The sequence below is a fragment of the Nelumbo nucifera genome, chromosome 8, assembly GCF_055504915.1.
Source record: "Nelumbo nucifera cultivar China Antique chromosome 8, China Antique-T2T, whole genome shotgun sequence".
Lineage (NCBI taxonomy): Eukaryota > Viridiplantae > Streptophyta > Magnoliopsida > Proteales > Nelumbonaceae > Nelumbo > Nelumbo nucifera.
In genome coordinates, this window is record NC_142656.1 from 15,871,277 (window position 1) to 15,897,419 (window position 26,143).

At 37.0% G+C, this 26,143-nt stretch overlaps 1 protein-coding gene across 2 annotated transcripts; it reads left to right on the plus strand.

The window, feature by feature from the left end:
• Positions 1-3,414: 3,414 nt before the first annotated feature.
• On the plus strand, positions 3,415-26,143 carry LOC104592499 (uncharacterized). 2 transcript variants are annotated; one of them, XM_010251902.2, is made up of 6 exons: positions 3,415-4,005; positions 8,181-8,267; positions 11,415-11,597; positions 11,720-11,806; positions 11,882-11,953; positions 23,853-26,143. In XM_010251902.2, the coding sequence occupies exons 1-6, from the start codon at positions 3,814-3,816 to the stop codon at positions 25,767-25,769; spliced, it is 2,538 nt and encodes an 845-aa protein (XP_010250204.1). In that variant the 5' UTR covers positions 3,415-3,813; the 3' UTR covers positions 25,770-26,143. The 2 variants fall into 2 exon arrangements, with proteins under 2 accessions (XP_010250204.1, XP_088749241.1); XM_088893115.1 differs by having other exon boundaries at positions 3,440-4,005; positions 11,418-11,597.

The window sequence follows — 26,143 nt, forward strand, 5'->3', positions numbered from 1 at the left end:
GATATATATATATATACCTCGATAATATTTCTGAAATTTTTTGAGGACAAAATTTATCCTTCCATATTTAAATTTATTCGGAAAAAGAAGGCAAATAGGGTAATTGGTTATTGATATTAAATGACTTGAAAATAAGTAATTTTAATATATTAATGCTTTCAATCCCTTCTCATTAAATCCAACATTTAAGGTATTAACTTGCATTCACCTTCATTGAATCTTATATTTAGGGCATTTTTGTTTCTTCTCATCATTAAATTAAATCCATATATAATAAATTGATAATTTCAATAACACAAAAACTTATACTTTTAAAATATACCTTGAAAAAGTGTTTTCATCTAGGTGGTGGTAAGAAATTAAATCATTTTGGGTCAAATGGGACAATCCATGTTGTCAAAATTAAATAAAAAAATAGATAAAATACAAAAAAAATAGAAATTAAAAAATATAAACATTTTTAACATCATATCTTCTGCATACTAAACAAGAATAAGTATGATAAATAAGAAATAATTTTATTAATGATGTAAAATTAAAATTAATTGGAAATAAAATTATTTTCCTATTTTCACACATTAAATATCATATCTAAGGTATATTCTCTCATTAAATCCTATATTTCAGATATATTTTTCTCATCATTAAGTTCTATTAATTAAACCCATAACATTAATTTTAATAGTATAAAAATAAATATTTTAAAATGGGAATTTAAAAATAAAACCATTTTTCCCTCCCGGTGGTGGGTAAGCAATTCTACCATATGGAGTCAAATGGTAAATAATGTCATAATTAAATAATAAAATAAATTAAATATATAATACAAATAAAAATAAAAAGAATTGGGCATATCTCTAATATTGTATATTCATTATACTAAACAAAAAAAGTATGAAGTGTAAGGAGTATTCATATTAATGCTGAAAATGGAATGCCAAATTTAAAATTAATCTAGAAATTAAATGATGTCATAGTCAAATAATAATTTTTTTAAAATAAAAAATACAAATAATCACAAAAATAAAAAATAGAGAAACATTTTGGCACATATCTAATGTAATATATTTATAAAAAATAAAATATTGGGTACACGTCTAATATTATACATTCATTATATTGAACAAAAATAAGTATTATACATAAGAAATAATTTTATCAATGATGGAAATGTAATACAAAATAATTTTATACATAAGAAATAATTCTATCAAACTATTTTTCTTTTTGGGTGGTTGGTTAGTGGTTTGGGTCAAATGGATTAATCAATGATATGATAGATAAATAGTAAATCTTTAAAAAGTAAAAAAGTGCAAGTAATCAACATAATATATAAAAAATTATACATTAATTATGTCAAACAAAATATAAAGTTAAATCAATATAAACAAGATAACAAATGTTTATATAATATTTTTACATAGGGTTCGACTATGATATAGAAAAGATATGATATCTAAAAAGCTTATGACCAGTCAATTGGAATCATAAACATGGTAGCCAATCAGGTGTTATTTATCAAAATTCATGGGTGGGATTTGATTGGTCAAAACTCTTCCCATACCACATCATAGATTTTCCCTTTTACATATAAACATAAAGTTAAGTTGGTTCAAGTTAACTCTAACCCAATTTGAAGTTAAATCAGGTTCATACTTTTCAACTCTAACCTTAACCGAAATCAACTCAACCTTTTTGAGTTGTGTTTAGGCTAACTCAGCCCAAGTTGCAACTCTAACAAATGGGATCCAAATGAAACCAAAGTGGCTAATGATGCTAATGGGTTGGTTCACGTGGTAGATCCACATTGATCCAACCCTCCAACCCTATTGGGTTAGTGTCGGGACATAATCTATTTTGGGGGTAAGATTAGGTTCAAGGATTAAAGTATCAATATGTTGGATTCTATAGTTTTTAAGTATGATAAATTTGAACAATGGATATTGATACTTTTATTTTCAATAAATACCATTCAACAAACATCATTCTAGGCTCAGTTTGGAAGGAGTACAAATATAAATAAAACCTTGTATTTTGTATTTTAGGGTCATTTATTAAACCACCCCTATAGTTTTAGAGATTTACTTAAACCTACCCTATACTTTGCATTTTACTAAAACATCATTTATAGTTTGCAACCAAGTTACTTAATGACCTTTCATTAAGAACTATTTGTTTTGCCATATGAAAATAGTAACATGTTCACCTAAACTAAATGAAAAGTGTTTAAGGGCATGGAACCATGATTGTTTATTCCAAAAGTACCCATAAACTGAGTGCAAAATGTTCAAGGGTATGGATCCATAGTTGTTTATTCCAAATTACCTCTAACACTTTTTTTGTGTAGAAAACAAAATTGACCAAATAGAGAAAAATAGAGTGCTTGTCCCTGTTTTACTAGGGAAAAAAATTGTATTTTTGTTTGATTAAATTTATTTGAATGGATGCTAGTGTTAAACTATCATTTTCCACTTTCATCTAATAGAAGGCGGATTAAGTAAATTGATTGCAAACTATAGGGGATGTTTTAATAAGACAAACTATAGGGTAGGTTTTAGTAAATTTATGAAACTATAGGGGTGTTTTAGTAAATGACCCTTTATTTTATATGTATTTATACTTTACATATTTGTAGTTTGTATTCTTCCCAGAGGAAGAAGTATAAATACAAATATATAGAGTGCGAAACCTTATATTTTATATTATGTTGATCCGGATTGAAGTGACACTCAGTCAGATAGGGCTGTATTTTGTATGTATTTTCACTGTACGTATTTGTATTTATATGCCTTCCAAACTGAGCCTAATAGGTACAAGTAGGGGTGCAAATGGATCGAGATTAGATCATTTTTGGTCGAATTCCGATCTTTGGATCGGATCAGATGATAGGATCCGATCAGAAATTAGATCGGATTTGGATCACCCCTATCCAATCCAATATATATTATATATTTATAAATATAAATATATAATACATATATATATGTTATTTATTTATAAATATATTTTATAAAATTGTTATATTATTTATTTTTTTTATAAAAAACATGTATATATATGATGAAAATAATTTAAAAATACTTGTATTTTTTATTTTATTTTATTTAAATTAGTATATTTTATTTTCTTTTATTAATTTATTAAATTTTAAAGAAAACAAGTCAGATTGGATCAGATTCGAAAATATGCTTACAATAAGATTCAAATTCAAATCAAATCTATGATCGAATCCAACACTAACAATGTCGGATCGGATTTGATCCGTTTGCATCTCTAGGTACAAGTGTACCCAAGGGCACTTCACTTCATACCCGATTGAAGTGAAATCGGGTCGGGTAGGGCCAGACCAAAGCCGTACTGAATCCGACCCGTTGACATCCCTAGGCGCCGGAAGGGGACTTCACTTGCTACTTGCTAGCTGACCCACAACTCAAAACGCGAGAGCGAAACCCAACAAGCAGAAAAGGCGTAAAAGAGGAAAAAACCTCCCTCACTCTCTTTTTCAATTCCCCTTACTCTTTTCTCTCTGTCTAATCCAATATCTCTCACATCCATTTAATCCGGTCTGTATCGACCTCTCTCTCTTTCTGCAAATCAGGGGCGTTTAACGACCAGCGTATTTGAAACCCTAGCCTCTTGGAACTCCTTTCTGCTCCATTTGGACACTGAAATGGAAGAGGAAACCCTTGGCCACTCTATACAGAAATCAAAGCGAGCTTGACGCCATTTGAACTGAGATTCGACAAGATAAGGAGGGGTTCTGGTTTCCTGGTTCTTGAACTGAGATTCGATTGTACCTTGTTCGATCTGTGAATGGATTCGCGAGATTCATCGTCGTCGGCTGCGGCTGCAAGTAGAGATGGCTCCCCGGCGGATGAAGATGGCCTTCTATCCGTCACGGCCGGGCTCGCTAAGGAAGCTGCTTTGTTGTTTCAATCGCGGAGGTTTACGGAATGCATCGATGTGTTGAAACAACTGCTGCAGAAGAAGGAAGACGATCCAAAGGTGAGGTTCCGGAAGTTCTAATCTTTTTCCGTTCGTTTGCGTCAATTTGATGAAATAGCGACCTCAGAAGCTTATTTCGTCCTTTTCTTTTGTTTTCATTTGAGAAATTTAGTCGACTTTTTTGAAACTTTTCGGTTGATACAGGCGGAGTCGCTTTCTGATCCTCCCGTTTGCTTTTGGAGTATGCATTCATTGTCGTTGTAGAATGTTACATATTTAATTTATGCTATTCAAAGAAAGAAATGAATTCATATTTTTGAATTTTGTTTTTTTTTTTTTTTGTTTTTTGTTTTTTGCTTTTGGCGTTCATTAGTATTCAGCTCTGCTTGATAAGATTGGTTATTTTTCAATTGAAAAAAACTGATGTCTGTATTAAGCTTGGCTAGAGGAACGTCATCCAACGCCTTCCAGTAAAATCTGTTACATTGTGGGCTCAAAAACTTGTGTATTTGTCAGGGGCGAGCTATAAGAAACTTTCCAATTGTTTAGTTCAATGTTTTCTGTTCTGTGTTACCTAGTTCCTAGGTGATCTAATTGGAAGTTATAGTTGAGGAAACTGGTGCGAAAGGAGGAAAGATAATTAATGTGATTACAAGTACGAAGAAGTTACCTGTTACCTTGTTATTCTTTTGATTGATAGAAGGAGCAGGCTTCATTTTTAAGGTGGTAGCTCAATAGAACCATGGTTACTAATTTGGCCTGAGAGGCTTCGACTTTGGGAGGTCTTTAAAATTTTAAAATTTTAGGACACAATCTGTCTATGATTGAGCGAGTAGATGTCCGATGCCACCAAGCCTCATTTAATTCAATTCTAGGATAGTACTTAATATGAATGTAAATTTAGCCATGATAATAAGATTTACAGAAGTAGTCAATTCCCAAATAATTAGAGAATTTAAAATTTTAAACCAAATTTAACCTAATATCCAGAATTTCTAAGACAACTTCCTTACTGGCATAAGGGTCATACTTATAGGTTTTTATTGTTTCTGCCCCTAACATAGTGAGGGATTTTCTTTTGTCTCCTCCCGTATATTGGGTCTCTCTGAGACCTTGCTTTTTAATTCTTTGTTTTACCAGCTTTTCAGTTATCAATAAAAAATTTGTTCACATTTCATTTTTTTCCTTCACTTCTCTCTCTCCCCCCTCACTCTGTTGCAATGTAAGAGAGTACAATTTTCATGCCAAATGAGTCAAGTATGAACCTAATGCCTAAAATGTCAATATTTCAAATTTAGCATCACTGAAAGATCCATGTAAGTTATAATCATTTAACTTCTTTTTTTTTTTAAAATTAAGATATGTATACATATACATTATGTATTTGTGTATCTATGTATATGACACACTGGAAAGGTTGAGCTTCAGTAAAATGGCAAGTGGAGTATATTTCCTAAAACCAACATATTTGATTAATTAAGAACTAATGATCGTGGAATTATATGGATCTGGTATTTTGAGGTTTCAAGGACTTGGATGACATTACTGTGATATATGTGTATGGGTATCCCATGTAGTATGTTTACAATAGTATTTATACTGTTGAGTTACTGCTCAACCCAGAAGCCACTTTGAGGAAATGTTTTGAGTAGTTTCTTATAGTTTTGCTCCATTTAAAATAGTATTTATACTGTAGGCTGAACTAGAGCAGGGTTCTTATGGGCACGAGTCTGATCCCGCTGTGGAACTGGCTGAGTTCTGTCAGACATGGATATGGGGAAAAGGGGTATGATCTATTTCCTAGGATCGTAGACATGATGCGAATATGGTTGTCCCATTTAATATGTTTATATCATGCTTTTATTTGTAGTTTTTGAATCTAAGAACCATTTCTCAGCACTAATATCTTGCCAAGTTTTATTAACTTCTAATATAAGCAAGCTTTTTTTAACAGTATGATTTGTTAAAGCATAGCAATTTTCATATTTTTAGAAGTGTTAATTTTTCAAAGTATACTCTAAAAGTGTCCGTCCAGTATCTGTTGTCATATTAGGTAAGTACGTATGTCTGATGTCAGTACGCTAGAGAGATGCCTTGTCTGGACATTGTTTCACTCGAGAAGCAATGTACAATGGACAGTAAAGTTGGGGTTGTGTGTGTCAAGGATTAAAATATTCAAACACCCAATACTCAAAGTTGGGTATTGGTGTGCATCGATATGATCTATAATCACTTTCTTTTATTTTTTTACTTTTTTTTTTATTTTACAATCATTAGGACCCTCCAACAGAGTATTTTAAAGTTTTAAATTTTTTAAAAATGTTTTTTGTATTAGTGTATCCATGCATATCTGGATGCACCGGTACAGTTATATCGATATTTTAATCCTTGTTTTTTGGGGGACTGATCTGCTAATTGGTTCTGGGGTGAACTAAGTCTCAGCTGTTGTGTATTTCTTTGCATTTTTCTTATTATTAATAAATAAAAAATCTCTGATCTGGTTACTGGTAAAAAGTCATTATTATACATTGGATTACAATTACATAGAGCTGACCCTATATAATTGGGATTCGATTTTTTGAATTAAGTTGAGGGTTGTGTAAACCACTGTTTTAAAGTGTGCAGCATGCAATTTTTTGATCGGTAATATTAGATTTACTTATTGATAAAAAATGTTAGATTTGACGAGTATGATGAAAAAGTGATCTACAGAATACAGATTACATGCCAACCATCCCTATCATTCTTCTGGCAGCAACTACCAGCTTATCTTTTTACCATTTACTTTGTTTACAACTGTCCCTCAAAAAACTGATCACTATTGACCCCCCCCCCCCTGCTTGGCAAGTGGCAAGCCCATCTGCCAATGTGCAGCATGCCTAATTTCAAAGGCAAGGCTTATTTTGTTGCATACATCTCACCTGAAGTCAAGTGCACCTCATCTAGCTTGTTGCTATATTTTGATTAGTTAACCTTAAATTTAATGCCGAATAGATAATTGATTATATTATAAGGTGTACCTATATTCCTATAATGTTTAGAGTTTAAGCAGTTTAACCTATGTAGGACTTGAACATTGCGAAGTACACCATTCATGTAATGTCATGATGCTGTAACCAATTGAGCTAATAGTTTTTTTGTATAATTTATTTTTTCTAGAATTTAGATTTGCATATTTTTGTATATTAGGTGTCTCTTTTTGAATTTTCCCCCAAAACGGTTGACTCACTTTGTCCAGCATGTGCCTTGCCTTGCGCCTTGTAACTGATGCTCTAGGAGCTTCTTGCACTTTAGTTGTGCATCTCACTTTTAAAATTGACACAAAAAATAACTATACTGGAGTTGAAAGATGACAAAAGCATGCAGTTACCGGGAAAGTAGTGGATCCTATCAGTCAATATCCAACTGGGTCTTAGAGTATGCTATTTGTAAGGCTAGCCCTACAATTTTCTCCATTAAGTGACGAAATGAGAGAAAGTAGACTAAGATGGTTTGCTCATGTGCATAGAAGACCACAAACAGCACCTGTAAGAGAAGTGATCTGTTCCAGATTGAAGGGGCTAAAAGGGATAGGGGTAAACCAAAAAGGGTTGGGTTGAAGTAGTTAGAAATGACTTAAGTGCCCATAATTTAACAATTGATATGGTATTAAATAGAATGGAATGGTGAAACAGGATTCATGTATCTGACCCTATATGGTTGCGATAAGGCTTGGATGATGATGATGATTACTTTTAAGAAAAGAGGAAGGGAAAAATATAAAAGCTTTTCATCCCTAAAGAAACAAAGGAAGAGCAAAGGATGCCAAATGCCCATAAAGCAAAAGGAGATACACCATACATGAAATGATGAAAAGACACAAAAATACACTATTTGTTTAGAGATTACTATCTCCTTGAGGCTGTCTTTAGCATTTTGGGACCTAATTGTAGCAGTACTTGCGATCTTTTTTTTTTTTTTTTTAAATGCAGTACTTGTGATCTTAAAATATGTAATAGAATTAACAGATTATGTATTTGGTAGTATTGGTTCCATTATGGTATTTTCTGATTTATGATTATATTACAGTATTAATTTTGTAGTTTGTAACCATTAAAGGCTTAATATAGAATGAAATCACCTGATTCATATGATGTTCAAAAGGCTAAGCTCTTATGAGAGATCTCAAAGGCCAAGTGTTATGCTCTTTACTTTCATTTGTAAAATTTTTATCAAAATATATGTATATGTTGCAGGTTCTTCATAATATTGCTGTTGCAGAGTACTTTCAGGAAGGTTGTTTTGATCCAAGGAAGTTACTTGAAGTTCTCAATAAGGTTAAGGTATGTGAAAAGATGTAGTCATTGGTATTATTTTTTTTCTCCAACAATACCTTTTCTTTTTATTCTCCTTGTTGGAAAATTTTCAACATCTCACACAAACATTTTCTTCATAGGAACAAGGTCCAGCTTTTGCTGATAGAATCCATCCTTTTTTTTGTATTATTATTTTTTTTTTGGGTACAACATCCTTTTTTTTTTCCTATCCTGAAATATCATGAGGCTCTGTTTCTGCAAATCTCTATTGAAGAGTTTCAGATCCAATAGTATCTCAACTTTGATAATGAGTTTGGTGTAATATGTTCGTTTTTTCTAATAATTGATTTTTAAATAATGCCCACAATTACATTAGTCCTTGTTCCTTATCAAGACATATTTTTGTATGCGTGTGTGACATGCCACATTTTTTGACCCCTTGATTTAACTGTTTGGTTGTTTAGAGTAACTAGTATCAAGTGCTACTAGACTGTAGCATTTTTCGTTAATGTCCATAGTCCATTCATGGGAAACTGTTTTGCATGACATTCTGTTTGTAATATGTCCATTATTTCTATTCCCTCCTCCTATTTGAACTATTGTTCTTTGCATTCCCTTTGTCTTTTTCACTATCACTTGACATTCCCTTTGTTAAATTTGTCCTGTTACATCTATCAAGTATTGATCATAGAATGTTGTCGCATTGGACATATTTTTGACTTTTGACTATATTAGTGCAAAATTTTCAATTATACTATAAATATTTCAGATTTGATATCTAAACAAATGTCTTTTGCACATTATATTATAACTTATGGACATATAAGCATGTAAAATCCATTTTTTTGATAGGCAACCGAAGCATTTTATTAAATTTACAAACAAAATGTACAAGAATTACCCCCTTATAATTCATCAAAAAAAAGAATTACCCCCTTATATTGTACAAATTTACAAAGAAGCCTTGAGAGCATACCCTATGCTATCTCACTCTGATTAAATTACATTACAACTGAGATTCCTATTTACCCCTTGTCTAGCAAGTGAATCACCCTAATTATTAGCAGATTTTTGGACCCATATAACCCCTATATGCATATTTCTTGTTATCCATTTGAATTTTTTAGTCTTATTTCTGTAGTTCCATGGAACCCTCCTCTGCAGCCAACTTATTGCAGTCTTTGAATCTTCTTCAATTAATAACCTTTCCGACTGCCTTCTCTACTCCAAACATTGCAGCCAAGATTTCAACTCTTGTTGGATCCCTTACATCAATTGGACCCAAGTACATAGCAATGGTATTGCCTTCTTCATCCCTAAATGATCGTCCTATTCCAGATGATCTAGGATTCCCAAGGCTGATCCATCAAAATTCAGCTTTATAACGCCCACTGAGCTTTGTCGATTTATATTTTACACTTGACAAAAAGGATTATGGACTATTCTTACTTTCAATGTTTTGAAAATTGTAATTGCATTGTAAATAATATAGAAAGTTGACTTGAATTTAATTGTGAATGATATTGTAAGTTAAAATTACTTTTATTTATTTCAACCCTCCTCCACCCCCCCAAAAAAATGATCATCCATGACCATAGGAGTTTGGCAAAAGTTTTCAATGCTAGCTTGCAATTTGGCGCAACCCTCCTCTTTTATTCTGGCTTGGGACTAGCATTATAAGACAAGCTCACACCGGCAGTGTTAATAAAAAAAATTAAAACTAGTGTCTAGAAGCACTTTACATTAGAAGCCTAAGATGTAATCAAGTTCAACTTGGAAGTCAAGTAGTCAACTACAATGGCTCTTTAACCTAGAGATGATGGAAAATCAATTAGGAATTAGCCCTCCACTTTGATATTTCTTTAATTCTTCTCATTTTTTAAGAGACTTTTTTTTTTTGGAAAAAGGTAAGATGGCTTTTATTAATGGAACAAACAAAATACATCAGACTCCCAAGGAAAAAGACTTTTGCCGGGCACAAGCAAAAACAAACAGCAAATTTGCAACTTCCACAGATTTCTGGTCTCAGCGAAGCCACCAGATTATGCTACTGAAGACCTTTAGCTGCAGAAATCCAGGACACTGGCTTTCCAAAGGAAAAGGAAATTAACTCCACTTTCTTAGATGTCTGCTGAAAGATACTTCTGTTCCTTACAGCCCAGATAGTACTAATCACAGCAGCCGGAACAGAATTCCAAACACAGCATGCAAACTTAGAAAGCCCTTGAACATCCCATCCCACAGAATGTCCAAAGTATTACTAGGCATGACCCAATTCATCCCCAGAGCTGAAAGATAACGCCACCACAGTTGGGAGGCAAAGGAACAATGGAGGAAAAGATGACTTGAATCCTCTGAACTCTGCCCACAAAAAATACAACTCTGTTCTGGGATCTGCATCCCCTCCTGAGCAAACTTTGGTTAAGTACCTGTCCAGAGCAGCAGCCCACACTAAAGCATTGATTTTTGAAGGGGAGGTGGAATTCCAAATTTTGGATGATGGAACTGAAAAACCCATCTGCAATCCAATTCCAGATCCAACTGCCCTCTCTGCTAGCATCCATCACCTGAGCTGACAGAAGCCCAAGCAACTCAGCAAAATTCCCAATCTCCCAATCCTGAAATCTCCTTTGAAAAGTTGGAATCCAAAGAATAACATTCCCAATAGACTCGTAGTAATCTGCAACCGCTGCATCTTGATCATTGGCTAATTGAAACAGTTGCAGGAAAATTTTAGAGGACAGGTGCAGGAAAATTTTTCAAGAGACACTTGTTATAAAGCCCTTACTAGAAAAGGGCTTTGTTTTGGGCTTGTTTGTAAGGCTGGGTTATCTTGACAGATCACCATCCTCTCTTTGGGTGGTGGCAGTTGCAAATTCTTAATTTAATTGAATGAAAGTTACTGTATCAGTGATTGTTCAAAAAAAAAGTTACTTTATCGGTGTATCCTATAAAAAATTGGGTTGATTTAAATTGGATGAATGGTATAAATGATAAATCTTAATTTGATTTTTAATAATAGGATTCAAATGATAATTGATTAATTGTATGATTTTGCAGAAAAGGATGTAGAATAAGATTTAAATGAAAACCTTTGTGATTCATGATTTGAATCGAGTCACAAGATTTTGAACCATACTTACCTTTCATTTGATTTCTTTAATGATGGTTCAGAAGAGGAGTGAAGAGCTTGTCCGTGCATCTGGCGAACAGATAGACACTCTTAGCAGTCTTGGAAATAATGTCAGTTCAGGATCAAAAGGAAGTGTTACGTCACCACATCAGTTCTCTTCTGCAAATAGTACCAGTATTGCCTATGCAGATGAATTTGACACTTCTGTTGCAACACTGAACATTGTATGTTTTGTTGATATATGCATACTTTTAGCATTTGGAAGTAATTTTATATTTGATTTGTTTTCAAGGATATTTTCAGATGGTTTGTTGCTTCATTGGTTTTACTCTATTGATGAATACAGGCGGTCATCTTGTTCCATCTTCATGAATATGCAAATGCATTATCGGTTCTAGAATCACTGTATCAAAATATAGAGCCCATAGATGAGGTATTGTATATTTTTTTACAATATGTGATTGATCTGAGGATTGTTCTATCCTCCTAATTGTTTTCCTGCATGCAGACAACAGCTCTTCACATATGCCTTTTGTTATTGGATGTTGCACTGGCTTCCAATGATGCATCAAAAGCTGCAGTAAGTTCAAACATGAATGGCATGAATATTTCTAAATAATCATTATATACTGTTAAGGGTTCACTATATGAGATCCAATGGCATGAATGTTTCTAAACAATCATTATATACTGTTAAGGATTCACTATTATGAGATCCTTCAAGGATTCCAAGTTTATTCCAAAATGGCTGATAATTGTAATAGCAGCTATGAAGCACGTCCAAGGTTTGGATATTTTGTTGGAGAGAGATAACTAGTTAATGCTCAATATTTGAAAGGTGACTTTAACCTTTTCCAAATGCTAATGCCAGATCAACGTCTGATCTATACTTAGGGCATATATGTATTTCTATATACTTTTTGACTTCTCTTAGAGCTTATACTTGTTACATGTGATCTGATTAGTTGGTTGTTTTATTTTATTCTAAATTAGCTGAAACTTGAAAGTTATTTGTTTTCTTATTGCAACCTACACAAGTTAGCCCGATTAAGTAGACATTTCACTTGTTATAGCTTAAAGAAAATGATATAGGATCTTCATAATTTTTTTTGTTGCTAATTGCACAAGGTAATAGCATAGAAACTCTGTAAGAGCAGGGCTACTCTCACTTTTCCTAGGACTCAAATTCATTCTCTTGGATATAACAATGCAAAGTGGAGGGGGGCTTAACAGTTTATGATTGGTTGTGTCATTGTTAACTTATAGAGGCAAAACCTCTAACTCAGAAGATGATCTCCTTGCTCAAATGAGTTGGCAGATTGTAAATGCATTGGTAGATTCACTGGCTATGGCTAGGAATGAGTAAACAGGGCTGAATTTTATTGGGATGCTATCCCACCTGTACGGATTGTAGCATGTGAGAAACCAAGGGTGGCTGAGAAAGCTTTGGCTCAGATTTTCTCTCTTATGGGAGATATTTGTACCTCTGAGTTTTCATATTTCCATTCTCTAACAAAGCTTGATCACCTATTGATATAAAATGTTGTGGAAATTCAATTTGTTTCAAGTTAAATAAATAACACTTCCATAGAAGTGACACAATGCACCTTTACCACAGTTCCTAGTATAATAATAAAAGATACTTTTTCTTTGCAAATGCTAGACAGACTAGAGCTATATGGATGAATCTAAAGGAGGAATTTTTGAACTGGAACTTTGATGGCTCCTCTACCAAACCACCCCTACTATATTTGTGTACATCTTTTTTTGATGAATAATAGTAAGTTTATTGATTCAGAAGCAAATTAGAGTGAGTTCATACATCATCCCAGTGAGAGGCGTGAGCTGCAGCCCCTCCTTGAAACTTACAAGTAAACTAGGAAAGAAAAACAAGAATCAGAACTGAGCCCAAAATAATTCTTCCCTATTTACCCCTTGCTTAGCTAACACATCTGACAAGGTATTTGCTGATCTCCCCACCCACTGTACAATGACCAACATATTCCTTGTCAACCAACTAAATTTCTTCATTTCATTCTTGTATTGCCACATAGCCTCTTCAGAATTTTTCAACCAACCCACCACCACTTTGGAATCCCCCTCGATTATTAGTTGTTGTACCCCCAGCTGGTTTGCAAATTGGACCCCTTGTACAGCAGCTAAAAGTTCTGCCCTGATGGAATTCCCAATTCCCAAAGGACCTGAGTAGAGCAACAAAATCTCTCCCTTCTCATTTCTCAAAGCACCCCCCATTCCGGATAATCCTGGATTACCCATGCTGCTTCCATCAAAGTTCAACTTAATTGAGCCTTCAGGTGGAGGAGACCAACTTGTAATTGATTTGGCCTTTAAAGATGAGCACCTTGCTACTGCTAACCAATTTCTCCAAATGTCATTAAAGGAGAATTGACTAAAGATTTCCAAGGTCTTCAGCCAATGTATTGCCCTGTTTAACACACAGTCTTTCAAATCTTGGCTGTTCCTTTCCTTATCTTGAAAAGTTCTGAGATTCCTTTCTTCCCAAAGAGTCCAAGTCAAGGCAGCACGAGCACATCTCCACATAATTCTCCCTATTTTTGTAGGCCAATAAAAGGTAGAATGGTTGAAGAGCATGTGAACTTCTGCTGGTAGACTCCAACTACCCCCAAACAATGAAAGTAGCCAAGCCCAAAGGTCTGCAGAAAAGGGACAAGATGCTAATAGATGGTAACAATCCTCACCGTGAGCTCTACAGAGGATACACCAATTAGGAGAAATACCGAGAAAAGGTCTTCTCTTTTGTAGGTTGTCTAAAGTGTTTATTTTCCCATGGAAAACTTCCCAACAAAAAGCCATAATTTTTGGGGGGACTGGCTTACACCAAATTTCTTTTGATGGAAAGGGTTGGTGAGTAGAAAGTTGAGAGATGGACTTGAAAAAAGAAGCACAAGTGAAGGTTCCATTGGGTTTAGGAGTCCAAACCCTCTTATCTGGCTTGGAGGGATCCAAACAAACCTGATTAAGACACCCAAGCAAAAAAGAAAGAGACTCAATTTCAACATCCCTAAGTCCTCTACGAAAAGCAAAATCCCAAGTAGGATCTAAGGGTGAGACAAATTTTGTGACCACCTTTTTTTTTGTACAAAGAAATAGAAAAAAGCGAGGGGAACAAATCCTTTAACGGTGAGTCTCCTACCCAAATATCCTCCCAAAAAAGGATAGAGTTGCCAGAACAAACTTCATACCTGATAAAATTGAGGAATTGAGGAAGGGTGTTGTGAATAGCCTTCCAAGGTGCTGCTAGGTTAGCTTGCCTCGATACACCAGCATCCCATCCATTCTCTGACCTCCCATGAATGCTTCCCACCACCTCATGCCACAATCTCTCTCTTTCCAAAGGCCATCTCCACAACCATTTCCCTAACAGAGCTTGATTCTTTCTAATTACCCTCCCAATTCCCAAACCCCCCTCTTCTTTACTTCTGCACACAATTTCCCAATTAACCAAGTGATCATTTTTCTCTTGTCCCGGCTCCCATAAGAAGTCTCTCATCAGCTTCTCTAGCTTCCTAGCTTCCCTAACTGGTATCTTAAAGACAGACAAATAATAGGTAGGTAAGTTAGCCAAGGTAGCTCTTATTAGGGTAATTCTTCCTCCTAAAGAAATATAGTTCATCTTCCAAGAGACTAATCTCTTCTCAAATTTTTCTAACACTGGGGTCCAAAATCTACTCTCCCTAGGATTTGCCCCTAAAGGAAGCCCTAAATATGACATAGGCCAAGCAGAGGTGGAACACTCAAGACACTCCGCAATAGCCTCTACCTCCCCTACCTCCAAATTTATACCTGCTACACAACTCTTTTCCAGATTTATTCTCAAATTAGAGACACTTTTAAATCCTTTTATTAGTTCCTTTAGGTTTGCTACCTTTTCACTAAAACCTTCACAAAAAATCATTAGGTCGTCTGCAAACTGAAGGTGGGTGACGGGGACTTGGTGTCTCCCTATTCTCCAACCCCTGATGGCATCTTCGTTGTCAGCCTTAGTAATGATCCTACTAATCACATCAGCTACTAAGGTAAAAAGGAATGGTGAAAGTGGATCCCCTTGCCTGACACCCCTGCAAGCTGGAAAAAATTCCCTCACCGTACCATTTACCAGAATAGAGTAGTGACAAGTACTGATACACCCAAAGATCCAACTACACCACATGTCCCCAAAACCACCATTCTGCATAACCTCTAATAGAAACTCCCAGTCCACCAAATCATAGGCCTTTTCAAGATCCAATTTACAAATGAATCCTTTCCTACTAGACCTTTTCATTTCCTCCACACACTCATTCGCAATTAAGATCTGATCTGTTATTTGTCGCTCTTGAATGAAAGCCCCCTGAGTTTCACTAATGATGGTAGGGAGGACTGTTTTGATTCTCAATGAGAGCACTTTAGCCAGAATTTTATAGATGCTTGTCACCAGACTAATAGGCCTATAATCTTTTGGGTGGTTGGCATCATTCTTCTTAGGTATCAAGGCCAAAAAGGTGGCATTAATTCCAGGGCTTATAGTGTGATTGTCTGCAAATTCCTTAAAGACTTAAGCTAGATCTTCTTTCAACACCTCCCAACAGTCTTGATAAAAACCCATTGTAAAGCCATCTGGACCCGGAGCCTTGGATCTATCCATTAGAAAGACAACTTTCTTAATCTCTTCTTCCTCGAAATCCCTTTCCAGCCACCTTGCCACTCCTTCATCAATCCTTGGCCAATCCACCCTTTCCATGACTGTTCTCTCACTCAAAGGCCTTCTATAAATCGATTTGAAGTGGTCCACAAATTTCTTGGCTATGTCATCCTGGTCGGTAATCACCTCCTCTCCTATCTCTAGCTTGGTCACAAAATTCTTTCTTCGTCTCCCATTGGCCAAATCATGGAAGAATCTAGTGTTCCCATCGCCTTCCTTAATCCACTTGTGTCTAGATTTTTGTCTCCAACTGATTTCTTCCCTCAATAACACTTCTTCCAACTCCTTTTTTAATTGTCTCCTTAACACTCTGTCCTCCTCGGTCAGCCCATTGTGAGATTCCTTTACATCCAAATTCTCTATTCGAGAGATTAAGCCCAATTTTTGCTCCTCAATTCTACCAAACTGATCTCTATTCCACTCTTTTATTTTGGCTCTCAACCTTTTTAATTTCTTGTGGAACTTGATCCCCTTCCATCTTACCCCCCTCTCCTCCTCACCCCACCACTCCTTCACTTTTTTTCACAAAATCTGGATGGGTAAGCCACATATTTTCGAATCTAAAAGGTTTGGGTCCTATAGGAAAAGACTCAGTTCCTATTTGGATAGGACAGTGATCGGAGGTGACCCTGGGTAATGCCCTAGCAACCAAGTTTTCCAAACTATTCTCCCAGGCAAGGTTAAAAAGGAATCTATTCAACTTCGAGCACAAAGGGGTTTCCTGAAGGTTGGACCAAGTGTAACTGGCTTGCAGCAGAGGTATTTCCTTCAGTTCACAATCTTCAATAAAACCATTAAATTTCCTCATGCTTGTTGAGATTACCTGTTGAGGATTACTGGTTTCATCAGAGAATCTAATGACGTTAAAATCCCCGCCCAGGCACCAAGGACCATCCCATAGCCCCTTAATTGCATATAGTTCCTCCCACATCTCATTCCTCTCTCTATAGGAGTTAGGGCCATAAACATTGGTTAAGACCCATACACACCCATTTTCTACATTCTTGCACTTAATGTAAACTGAGAATCTGCCTATCAATTCTTCCACTACTTCCACCACATCCTCCCTCCATAGTGTTACAATCCCCCCCGAGGCTCCCCAAGAAGGAGATGAGCTCCAACCTAAACCTCTAGACCTCCAAAAACTCCTCACCCATCTCCCATCTAATTCCATCAGTTTGGATTCTTGTAACAGCACAATATCAAGTGGAATTGGTTCCATCAGTTTGTGTACATCTTTTATAACTAGAGACAATTTAAACAATAAGTTTTTGCTGGCTGTCTCTATTGAGTATTGACATTGAACTTCCTCTGAAGTGGAGTTGGTTTTTGAGGTGCGTACTCCCTAACAAGACTCCATTGGTTCTTTGGTGCTTTCTCCCATGCATGCATTGGCATGTAGGTCTGATAAGGGTTTTAAAAGTCTAGGGCAGAGACCAGGTATAAGCTTAAGGCATTTAGAGGTGTAAGCTTTGAAAAAGAAATTAGAATCTTTAGATCTTTTTCCAATCATAAAGGTCCATAATATAACTGTGTAATGTTTAACCAATGGCTTATCATGTCCAATCCGATTTGCAGCCCTGCTGCATAGGATAATGCAAGAGTTCTGCTTAGATTCTATGTTTCCTTTTAGTTGAGTTAAAAGTTTGAGAGAATTTCAATAAGCAAAATGTTAATTTTTTTTGACAAGTAATAAGCAAAATGTTAATTATCAACCATGGTATTAAACTTTAAACTTCCACTGAAATGCTTCAGACTGAATTGAATTTTACTTGGTCAAAAGTTGAACTTAGGGCATGTTTGGTCACACTGAATTGTGAACTATGAATGCCTTTGGAACTGTAATAATTACTTTTAGAGGTGTATTGGAGTTGGCGAACTTTTCTTGGTTTTGAAGTCTGAATGCAGAGAGTGTTTTGAAATCTGAATGCTGAGTTATTGATAGAAACAAGAAATCTGAATGCTGAGTTCTGAAAAGTGGCAATTGATTATTTTAACCATACATGTGAGAAACCATGGTATTCAACTTTAAACTTCCACTGAAATGCTTCAAACTGAATTGAAATTTACTTGGTCAAAAGTTGAACTTATGGCATGTTCGGTCACTGAATTTTGAACTATGAATGCCTCTGGAACTGTAATAATTACCTTTGGAGGTGTATTGGAGTTGGTGAACTTGTCTTGGTTTTGAAGTCTGAATGCAGAGAGTGTTTTGAAATCTGAATGCTGAATTATTGATAAAAACAAGAAATCTAAATGCTGAGTTCTGAAAAGTGGCAATTGACTATTTTAACCATACATGGGAGAAACCTTGTTTGACTTTTAACATATCAATTAAACAATTTATCCCTATATAATAACAATAACAATAACATAACAATAACAATGACAAATACCCCCTATACTTTGTTTTGCGACAAAGACCCCCCTGTACTATGATCGTGAGACAAAGACTCCCTTCCGTTAGCCTTCTGTTGAAATCCGTTGTTGCAATATTTTTTAATCCGCATACTACCCTTGTAATAACTATTCGGAGAAAAACACTGTTCATCTTCCCCAACATCACGATACACGAACAGCAGCGGCGACGGACTTCCGAAGTCCTCCCTCTCTCCCCCGATCTCTCTTCTTCCCCTTCCCCTTCTTCTTCTCGATTTTCTTTGTTTTTCGTTCCTTGCAGATGGAGAGAGAGAGAGAGTAGAAGATGTCATAGTAGCAGAGGTAGCAATAGAAGGAAGACCAGAGAGGCAATTCACTGGATTACGGTCAATGAAGCTCTAACTCCGCTTTGAGAAGGCAGTTGACCTCAAATTCATTACTGTTGCAACTACTGAACCAGAGGGATCAAGTCCAAACGATGTTGATGTCCTCACTGGAGAGGAAGAGAGGCTTGTTGAATCTGGGTAGGAGCTTCTGGTTAATGCTTTCGCGTATATGGAATCCAGTCGGAGATTGCAACTGGGATGCTGCAGCATTCAGTGAGAGCCCCTATAATTGAGACAACACTGATGTATCAACAAATCCAAAAACATCATCAAGGTTGGCTTCACCCCACCAAGCTGACTGTACTCCCTTGTTCGACCACCATATGAGGCAGCAAGGGCTGCAACAGTGGCCAAGGTCCAGCTGGACTGGGTGGAGAGATTGGAGATCTCATCCATCAACTGCTATTGTTGGTGATGAGATCGTCATCACCAACTGGCTTTCACAGACAGGTTGAACCCTCCATCAACCTTGAAAAGGATGAAGCAACTAAATACCTTCAAAGGATCTGAATTTCTAGGATACCTGCTCACTCATTGGGATCGCAAGGCGGATATCATAGCTCCGGCTTCCCTTAACACAAAGAACACGCCACGATCCGTTAACCGTAACAAACGCGATATCCAAATAGCAGGCCACCTCCACAGAAATTGCATTCATCTGAAGTGGAATCAATGCTGGCGGATCACACCGGCCATGAACATGAGGCTGGTAGCTCGGAATATTCGGATTATCAACAATTGCAGGATCAGAGATCACCGCGTAAAGCATCAGGGTAGTTGGAAGAAGTGTGTGGGAAGATTTCTCCATTGCAACTGGCCTTGGAGGTGAAACGGAACGATCGCTTCCAAAGTATATTCGCTTTGGGAGCTTCAAGCCATCTTCGATAGATTTCACAAATTGTTGAGCCATTCTGATAAGACTATTGAGAGAGAAACGACAAAGGCTCGTTGGATACAATTAGTCTTGGTATTGCTGGAGGTTGAAGGAGAAGAGAGTCTGGAAGAGCTCCGAGGAGGCGAAACGAAATTAAGACAAATTTTCAGAATACCTCTGGACTCTGGTTTTCGTTTGGCATCACTGATGCTACGTTTTTTGAATGGATTAGATCGTCTTCACCAACAGGAGAGGGAGGACTTTGGAAGTTTGCCGCCCCTACAACAACTACCCTCATTGTTGTTCGTGTATCGTGAGGTCGGAGAAGATGAACAGTGTTCTTCTCCGAATAGTTATTACAAGGGTAGTATGAAGATTAAAAAATATTGCAACGGTGGATTTCAACGGAAGACTAACGGAAGGGGGTCTTTGTCTCACAGTCATATATAGGAGGGTCTTTGTCGCAAAACAAAGTACAAGGGGGTCTTTGTCACAGACCCCCGTAGTACAGGGGGGTCTTTGTAATTTACCCTTATTATTAATATAATGATTATATTATTTTTAATTATTATGTTAGTAGTAATGAATAATTATCAATTAATAATAATATAAGACATACTAGAGGATGGCTACAACAACGAGAGAGGTGATAGTGAGAATGTATTGGTGGCGAACAAAAAAAAACACACAAGGCTGGTGGGGACTCCGGCTGGTTTAATATTATTTCTAATACTTTATTATTATTATTATTATGTTTAACAATAAAGAAAGAAGGAAGAAGGAAAAAGGTAATTATCACAGCATGTGGGTCCTCAAATGTAAAAGAAGTGTTTTGAGGGTATTTTTGGAAAACAAAAACAAAGATATGTAAATAGATGTGTAATGATATAATTAGACATTAAGGCAACAAAACAAAGGAAAAAGAGGCATAAGACTTTGGAACCTAGTTCAAAGAAATACTTATTTGTTAGGAAAGTGGCTTTGGAGGTTTCCATTGGAAAGAGATAGGCTGTGGCACAAGGTTAAAAGCATTCACAGGCTGATGAACAATGCTTGGGATGCAAAGGTAGCTCCCTTATCAACCTCAAGCTCTCCTTGGAAAGCAATGCAAGAGGTATATCTAATCTTTATCAACATCATCAAGTTTGATGTGGGTTATGGTTCTAGGGTTCTCTTTTGGGAAGACCTATGGCACAAGGTTATAGAAAGCATTTACAGGCTGATGAACAATGGCTGGGATGCAACAGTAGCTCCCTTATCAACCTCGAGCTTGGAAAGCAATACAAGAGGTATATCCAATCTTTATGAATCTCATCAGGTTTGATGTGGATTGTGGTTCTAGGGTACTCTTTTGGGAAGATTTGTGGTTGGATGATACTCTTTTTGTTCCCTTTTCCCTAAACTTTATTCAATATCTGACTATAAGTTATAACCTATATCAAATTGTTATTTTTTCTCAATTTGTCCTAAGTTGGGACTTTGGTTTTAGGAGGGGGTTGAGGGATAATGAGTGTGAGTAGACCTGTTCATGGGCCAGGCCGGGCTTTGCCCATGTATCAATAGAATATGTTTAGGCCCGAGCCTGAGCCCTACCCTCATGTAAAGCCCGAAGCTCGGGCCCTAGCCCAAGCTCGATCAGAAATTTGAAAATAGATTTTTTTCATTTTTATTTAATAAAAAGTGTTTTATTTATATTAAAAGCCCCTAAAACTCAAAAATAATAAAAGATCTCACTATTACTTGAGAAAAAGGGAAGAGAAACACAAAAAAAATATTGTATATATACTTTTTAGTAAATAAAGTATATTTTTTATCATATGACATATATTATCAAGTTGGGCCCAGGCTCATGCCAGGCTTTTTGAGAAAGCCCGAGCCCGGCCTGAAAAGAGGTCGGGCCCGGTGTTTTAGGCTCGAACCCGAGTCCACGGGCCTAAAATAATGTCCAAACCCGACTTAGAATGGGGTGGGCCGGGCTAGTCCATTGGGCTACTCGGTCCATGAGCATGTCTAAGTGTGAGACCCTCATTCGATTGTTAGACGAACTTAAGTCTGCCTTCCCGGTTCAATCTATGGAGGACACTAGAGTTTGGTCTACCTCTTCTGATGGCATCTTCTTCTGTGCTTCTTTCTTCAACACTCTTGTGCAGACTTTTGTTGGGGGAGAGAATTTCCCGGCAAAAGAGATCCGGAGTAAGTCCATTCCACCCAAAATTCAAGCTCTGTGCTGGGAGGTTTTTCTTGAATAGGTGAACACCTGTAACATGTTTCAAAAGAGGAGGCCACATAAATGCCTCTCCCCTCATGTGTGCATATCTTTGTTATGTAAATGGTGAATCCCTAACCCAGTTATTGATCTATTGCCTTTTTGTGCTCTTTGTTTGGGAGTCTTTTTGTTCTCTTTCTGGTTGCAGATGGAGTATTCCTCAGGATGTAGTGAGCCTCTTCAACCCAAACTTTCTAAGGCAGCTAACCAAAAATGGAAGACTGGAAGAATTATGTGGAAATCAGTTAGGGTGGCTGTGGTGTGGACCGTATGGGAGGAAAGGGATGCAAGAATCTTCAATGAGAAGCACAGGTCAAAAGAAGAACTTGTGGAAACCATAAAGATAAAAGTTGCACACTGGGTAAAAACACTCGAGCTCTTCCAAAGCTTCTCAACAGCTGATATAATAAAGGCGTGGAAAGAAGTGGCATACTCCTCTTAGTAGAAATAAAGAATGGTGATGGAATAGAAGCCCCCGGTTCCTAGCAAAATCAAGCTGAATTTTGATGGGAGCTCTATAGGAAACCTGGGATTGGCAGGCATTGCTGGTGTGTTTAGAGACTCCTCAAGCGAAGTGTTACCAATGTATTCAAGACCTTTAGGGGTAGGTGACTCAATAAAGGCTGAACTATTAGCACTATTTTAGGGCCTAAAACTTGCTAAACAAGCAGATTTTAAAATCTTGGAGGTTGAAGGGGACTCAAAACTGGTGATATCATGGTCTAACACCAGGGGTGATGCTCCTTGGATTTATAGACATTCGCTAAGGGAGATTGAAAACCTAATAAGGGAACTCAATGCTTCTTTCGCATGGATCAGAAGGATTGCAAATGGGATGGCTGACTCATTAGCCAAACAGGGAGTTTACAGGCAGCAGCTTTTTGGGCTTTATTGTAATACTATGTGTAGCAATGACTATGCTTCTCTTTTTACTGTAATACTGTAACTTTGTTCTCTTTAAATAAAATTCGTCTTTGCTGATAAAAAAATGATGAGACATTAAGGCTGAAGATTAAGCATGGAACTGAATGCTCTTAAAGTGCTCTTTTTTCTAGCGTTAAGTGGCATCGAATGGGGCCTTAAACTTCCTCAACTTTGGTCAAATTCAGATATCAAGCCTCCAGGTGTATGCCTCCCACACCTTTTAAAACACTGGTTTCCTGTACATATAGTAGTTTGTTCTGCAATGGACAAACGATGTAAGTTTACATTTCCTTTTAATCCTTTGTCGTCATATTGGATATTGGGTTTTCTGTATTCTATTTTGTCCATGTGGAATAAACTGAATAAGGAATGGGTTAGGCTAACTTTTGATAGAAGTGGTATCAGCTAGCATGATTCTACCTAATGGAAGGTGATATTTTGGGAATGATCATTGGTGGAGCTTGTCAAGATATTTTGGTTCGGGATCTTTGGGTTAACTCGGTGCCTGGATGGGGACTCACTAAAGATGAAATTTGGGTTCTGCTATCCATATGGGAGAGAAGTTCATGGTTATCTTACTTTCTATACAGTTGCCAAACCTGATGCATAGATAGCTTGGGAATTTGTTAGAATGAATGCAAAAGCTAGTATACAATTTGTTAGATAGTTTGAAAAGAGTCTAATGTGTGAATATGTGACAAGAAAGGTAATTGAAATTACAATTCATGCTGTTGACCCTCAATAAAGTGGAATAGGGGACAAAATTCATGTTGTTGACTATTTGTGTCAAGGCAAAGCATTGATGATGATGTTGATTTTATGCTTATTTTAATGTTTTTTATCCTTTGAATTTTATGCATTCTACAGTTCAACTTTCTTTGTACCAATGTTAAATGCTAAACAATTTTCTTGTGATTCTCTGTCCAGGACGTTATTCTGTATATTGGAAAAGCTTTCGGTTTTAGTTATATTAGTCAAGGTGACAATGGAAACACTACACATCAACCTCCAAATCCAGTAACGAAGACTTCATCTACACTAAGCAATTCAACTGCTCCAGATGCATCTGCTTCAGATTCAGCTGCCAATGTAAATGCTTCAGAAAACCCTTTAGCGAGAACCTTATCAGATGAGGCACTTGACTATGAATCTCTTCTGTCAACACTAGATATTGGTGGGCAGAACATACCTAGGACAGCTGGCCTCCCATCTTCAAATGATTTATCGAGAAACTCAGCTGATCGGCCTGCTCCTGCTGTTGATTTGAAGTTGAAGCTGCATCTCTACAAGGTTCGACTTCTGCTTCTCGCAAGGAACCTGAAGGCAGCAAAGCGTGAAGTTAAGCTAGCTATGAACATAGCACGTGGTAGAGATTCTTCCACAGCATTGCTTTTGAAATCTCAGCTAGAATTTGCTCGTGGTAATCATCGTAAAGCAATCAAGCTCTTGATGACATCAAATAATAGGACAGAATCAGGGATGCCAAGCATATTCAACAACAATCTTGGGTGCATCTACCATCAACTAAAGAAGGACCACACAGCAACTATATTTTTTTCCAGGGCACTGAAGAGTAGTTCAGCACTGCGGTCGGAGAAGCCTCTTAAGCTTTCAACTTTCTCACAGGATAAATCCCTCCTTATTCTGTACAACTGTGGGCTCCAGTACTTAGCCTGTGGCAAACCTTTGGTTGCTGCTCACTGTTTCCAGAAGGCCAGTTTAGTTTTCCACAAGCGGCCCCTTGTATGGCTCCGGATTGCTGAATGTTGTTTACTGGCACTTGAAAAAGGACTTTTGAGATCCAATGGGATTAATGGTGAAGTTAGACTGCATGTTGTTGGAAAAGGGAAATGGAGACAACTAGTTCTGGAAGATGGGAGCTCAAGAAGTAGGCATTTGGATTCTGTGGAAGAGGATGATGGGTTGTTGGGTGGTGACAGCCAACAAAAGCTCTCAATGCCATTTGCTCGACAATGTCTTCATAATGCTCTTCATTTATTAAATGGATTTGAATTAAGGCAACCCAAGGCTGATTTGTCAAACTCATCCTTGGAGGAAGACGAGTCAAACCAATCACTGAAGAGCTCAAACCACAAGAATTTATCAGTTGGGGATTCAAAAACATCTAATGCTACAGTAATTTCTGCATCGGCTAATGTGAATGGGGAAGTAAAAGAATCAAAGGGGGGAGCAAGTTCGAATACCACCCTACAGAGTTCAGTCTCTGCTTACCAAGATATATACAGAAGAGAGAACAACATGATTAAGCAAGCTATTCTAGCAGACCTGGCATATGTGGAGTTGAGCTTGGAAAACCCTTTGAAAGCACTATCTGCTGCCAAGTCTCTTTTGAGGCTTCCAGAATGTTCAAGGATTTACATTTTTCTAGGCCATGTATATGCGGCTGAGGCATTGTGCCGCTTGAATCGGGCAAAAGAAGCAGCCGAACATTTGTCTGTCTACATTATAGATGGAAACGTTGAGTTGCCATACAGTGAAGAGGACAGAGAAAAGTGGCGAGTTGAGAAGAGTGGAGATGGTGAGGACTCCAATGGTGGTTCGGTGGCTTCCAATAACCTGCCCGTGGAAGAGTCTCAAGGTATTGTGTTCCTCAAGCCAGAAGAGGCACGTGGGACCCTTTATGTAAATTTTGCCACCGTGTCTGCTATCCAAGGCAATCTTGATCAGGCCTACCACTTTGCAACCAAAGCGCTAGCTACATTACCCAACAATCCAAGAGCTATTCTCACTGCTGCTTATGTCGATCTCCTGCAAGGGAAGTCGCAAGAAGCTCTTGTGAAGTTGAAACAGTGCAGTCATGTTAGATTTGTCCCAGCAGTGTAACATGAAGAGATTACCCTGATGGCTGTATCGGTGGCCTTAATTGATTAGTGTCCAGCCAGCACCCTGTGCAAATTAGCAGGTTGACAGAGAATCTTCTTCTAGGGTATCTGTAACATATATGTGATGAGTCGTAGAATAAGCTTTTTTCCATGTTTAGGGTTTGGTGGCATGGCACTTGTTTTGTTAGCGCAGATGCCCCCCTTTCAGATTCAAGTGTAGTTGGCCTTACTCAGATTACTGTGTTAAGTGGCTAATCCAGTTGGCATTCAACAAGGAATGTGGGGAGAGAGATTGTTTGCTCTCCTCGAAATGTTAAGGAAAAATTCTTTCATTCTGGAAAGCAATGCAAATCCAAGTGTAATTCCATTCGAGAA

Excerpts from the sequence above, each read along its gene's own strand:
- LOC104592499 (XM_010251902.2), top strand. The coding sequence starts at position 3,814 with ATGGATTCGCGAGATTCATCGTCGTCGGCTGCGGCTGCAAGTAGAGAT. Across the intron at positions 11,598-11,719 it reads CTGTTGCAACACTGAACATT|GCGGTCATCTTGTTCCATCT; the intron begins GTATGTTTTGTT and ends TGATGAATACAG. Across the intron at positions 11,807-11,881 it reads ATATAGAGCCCATAGATGAG|ACAACAGCTCTTCACATATG; the intron begins GTATTGTATATT and ends TCCTGCATGCAG.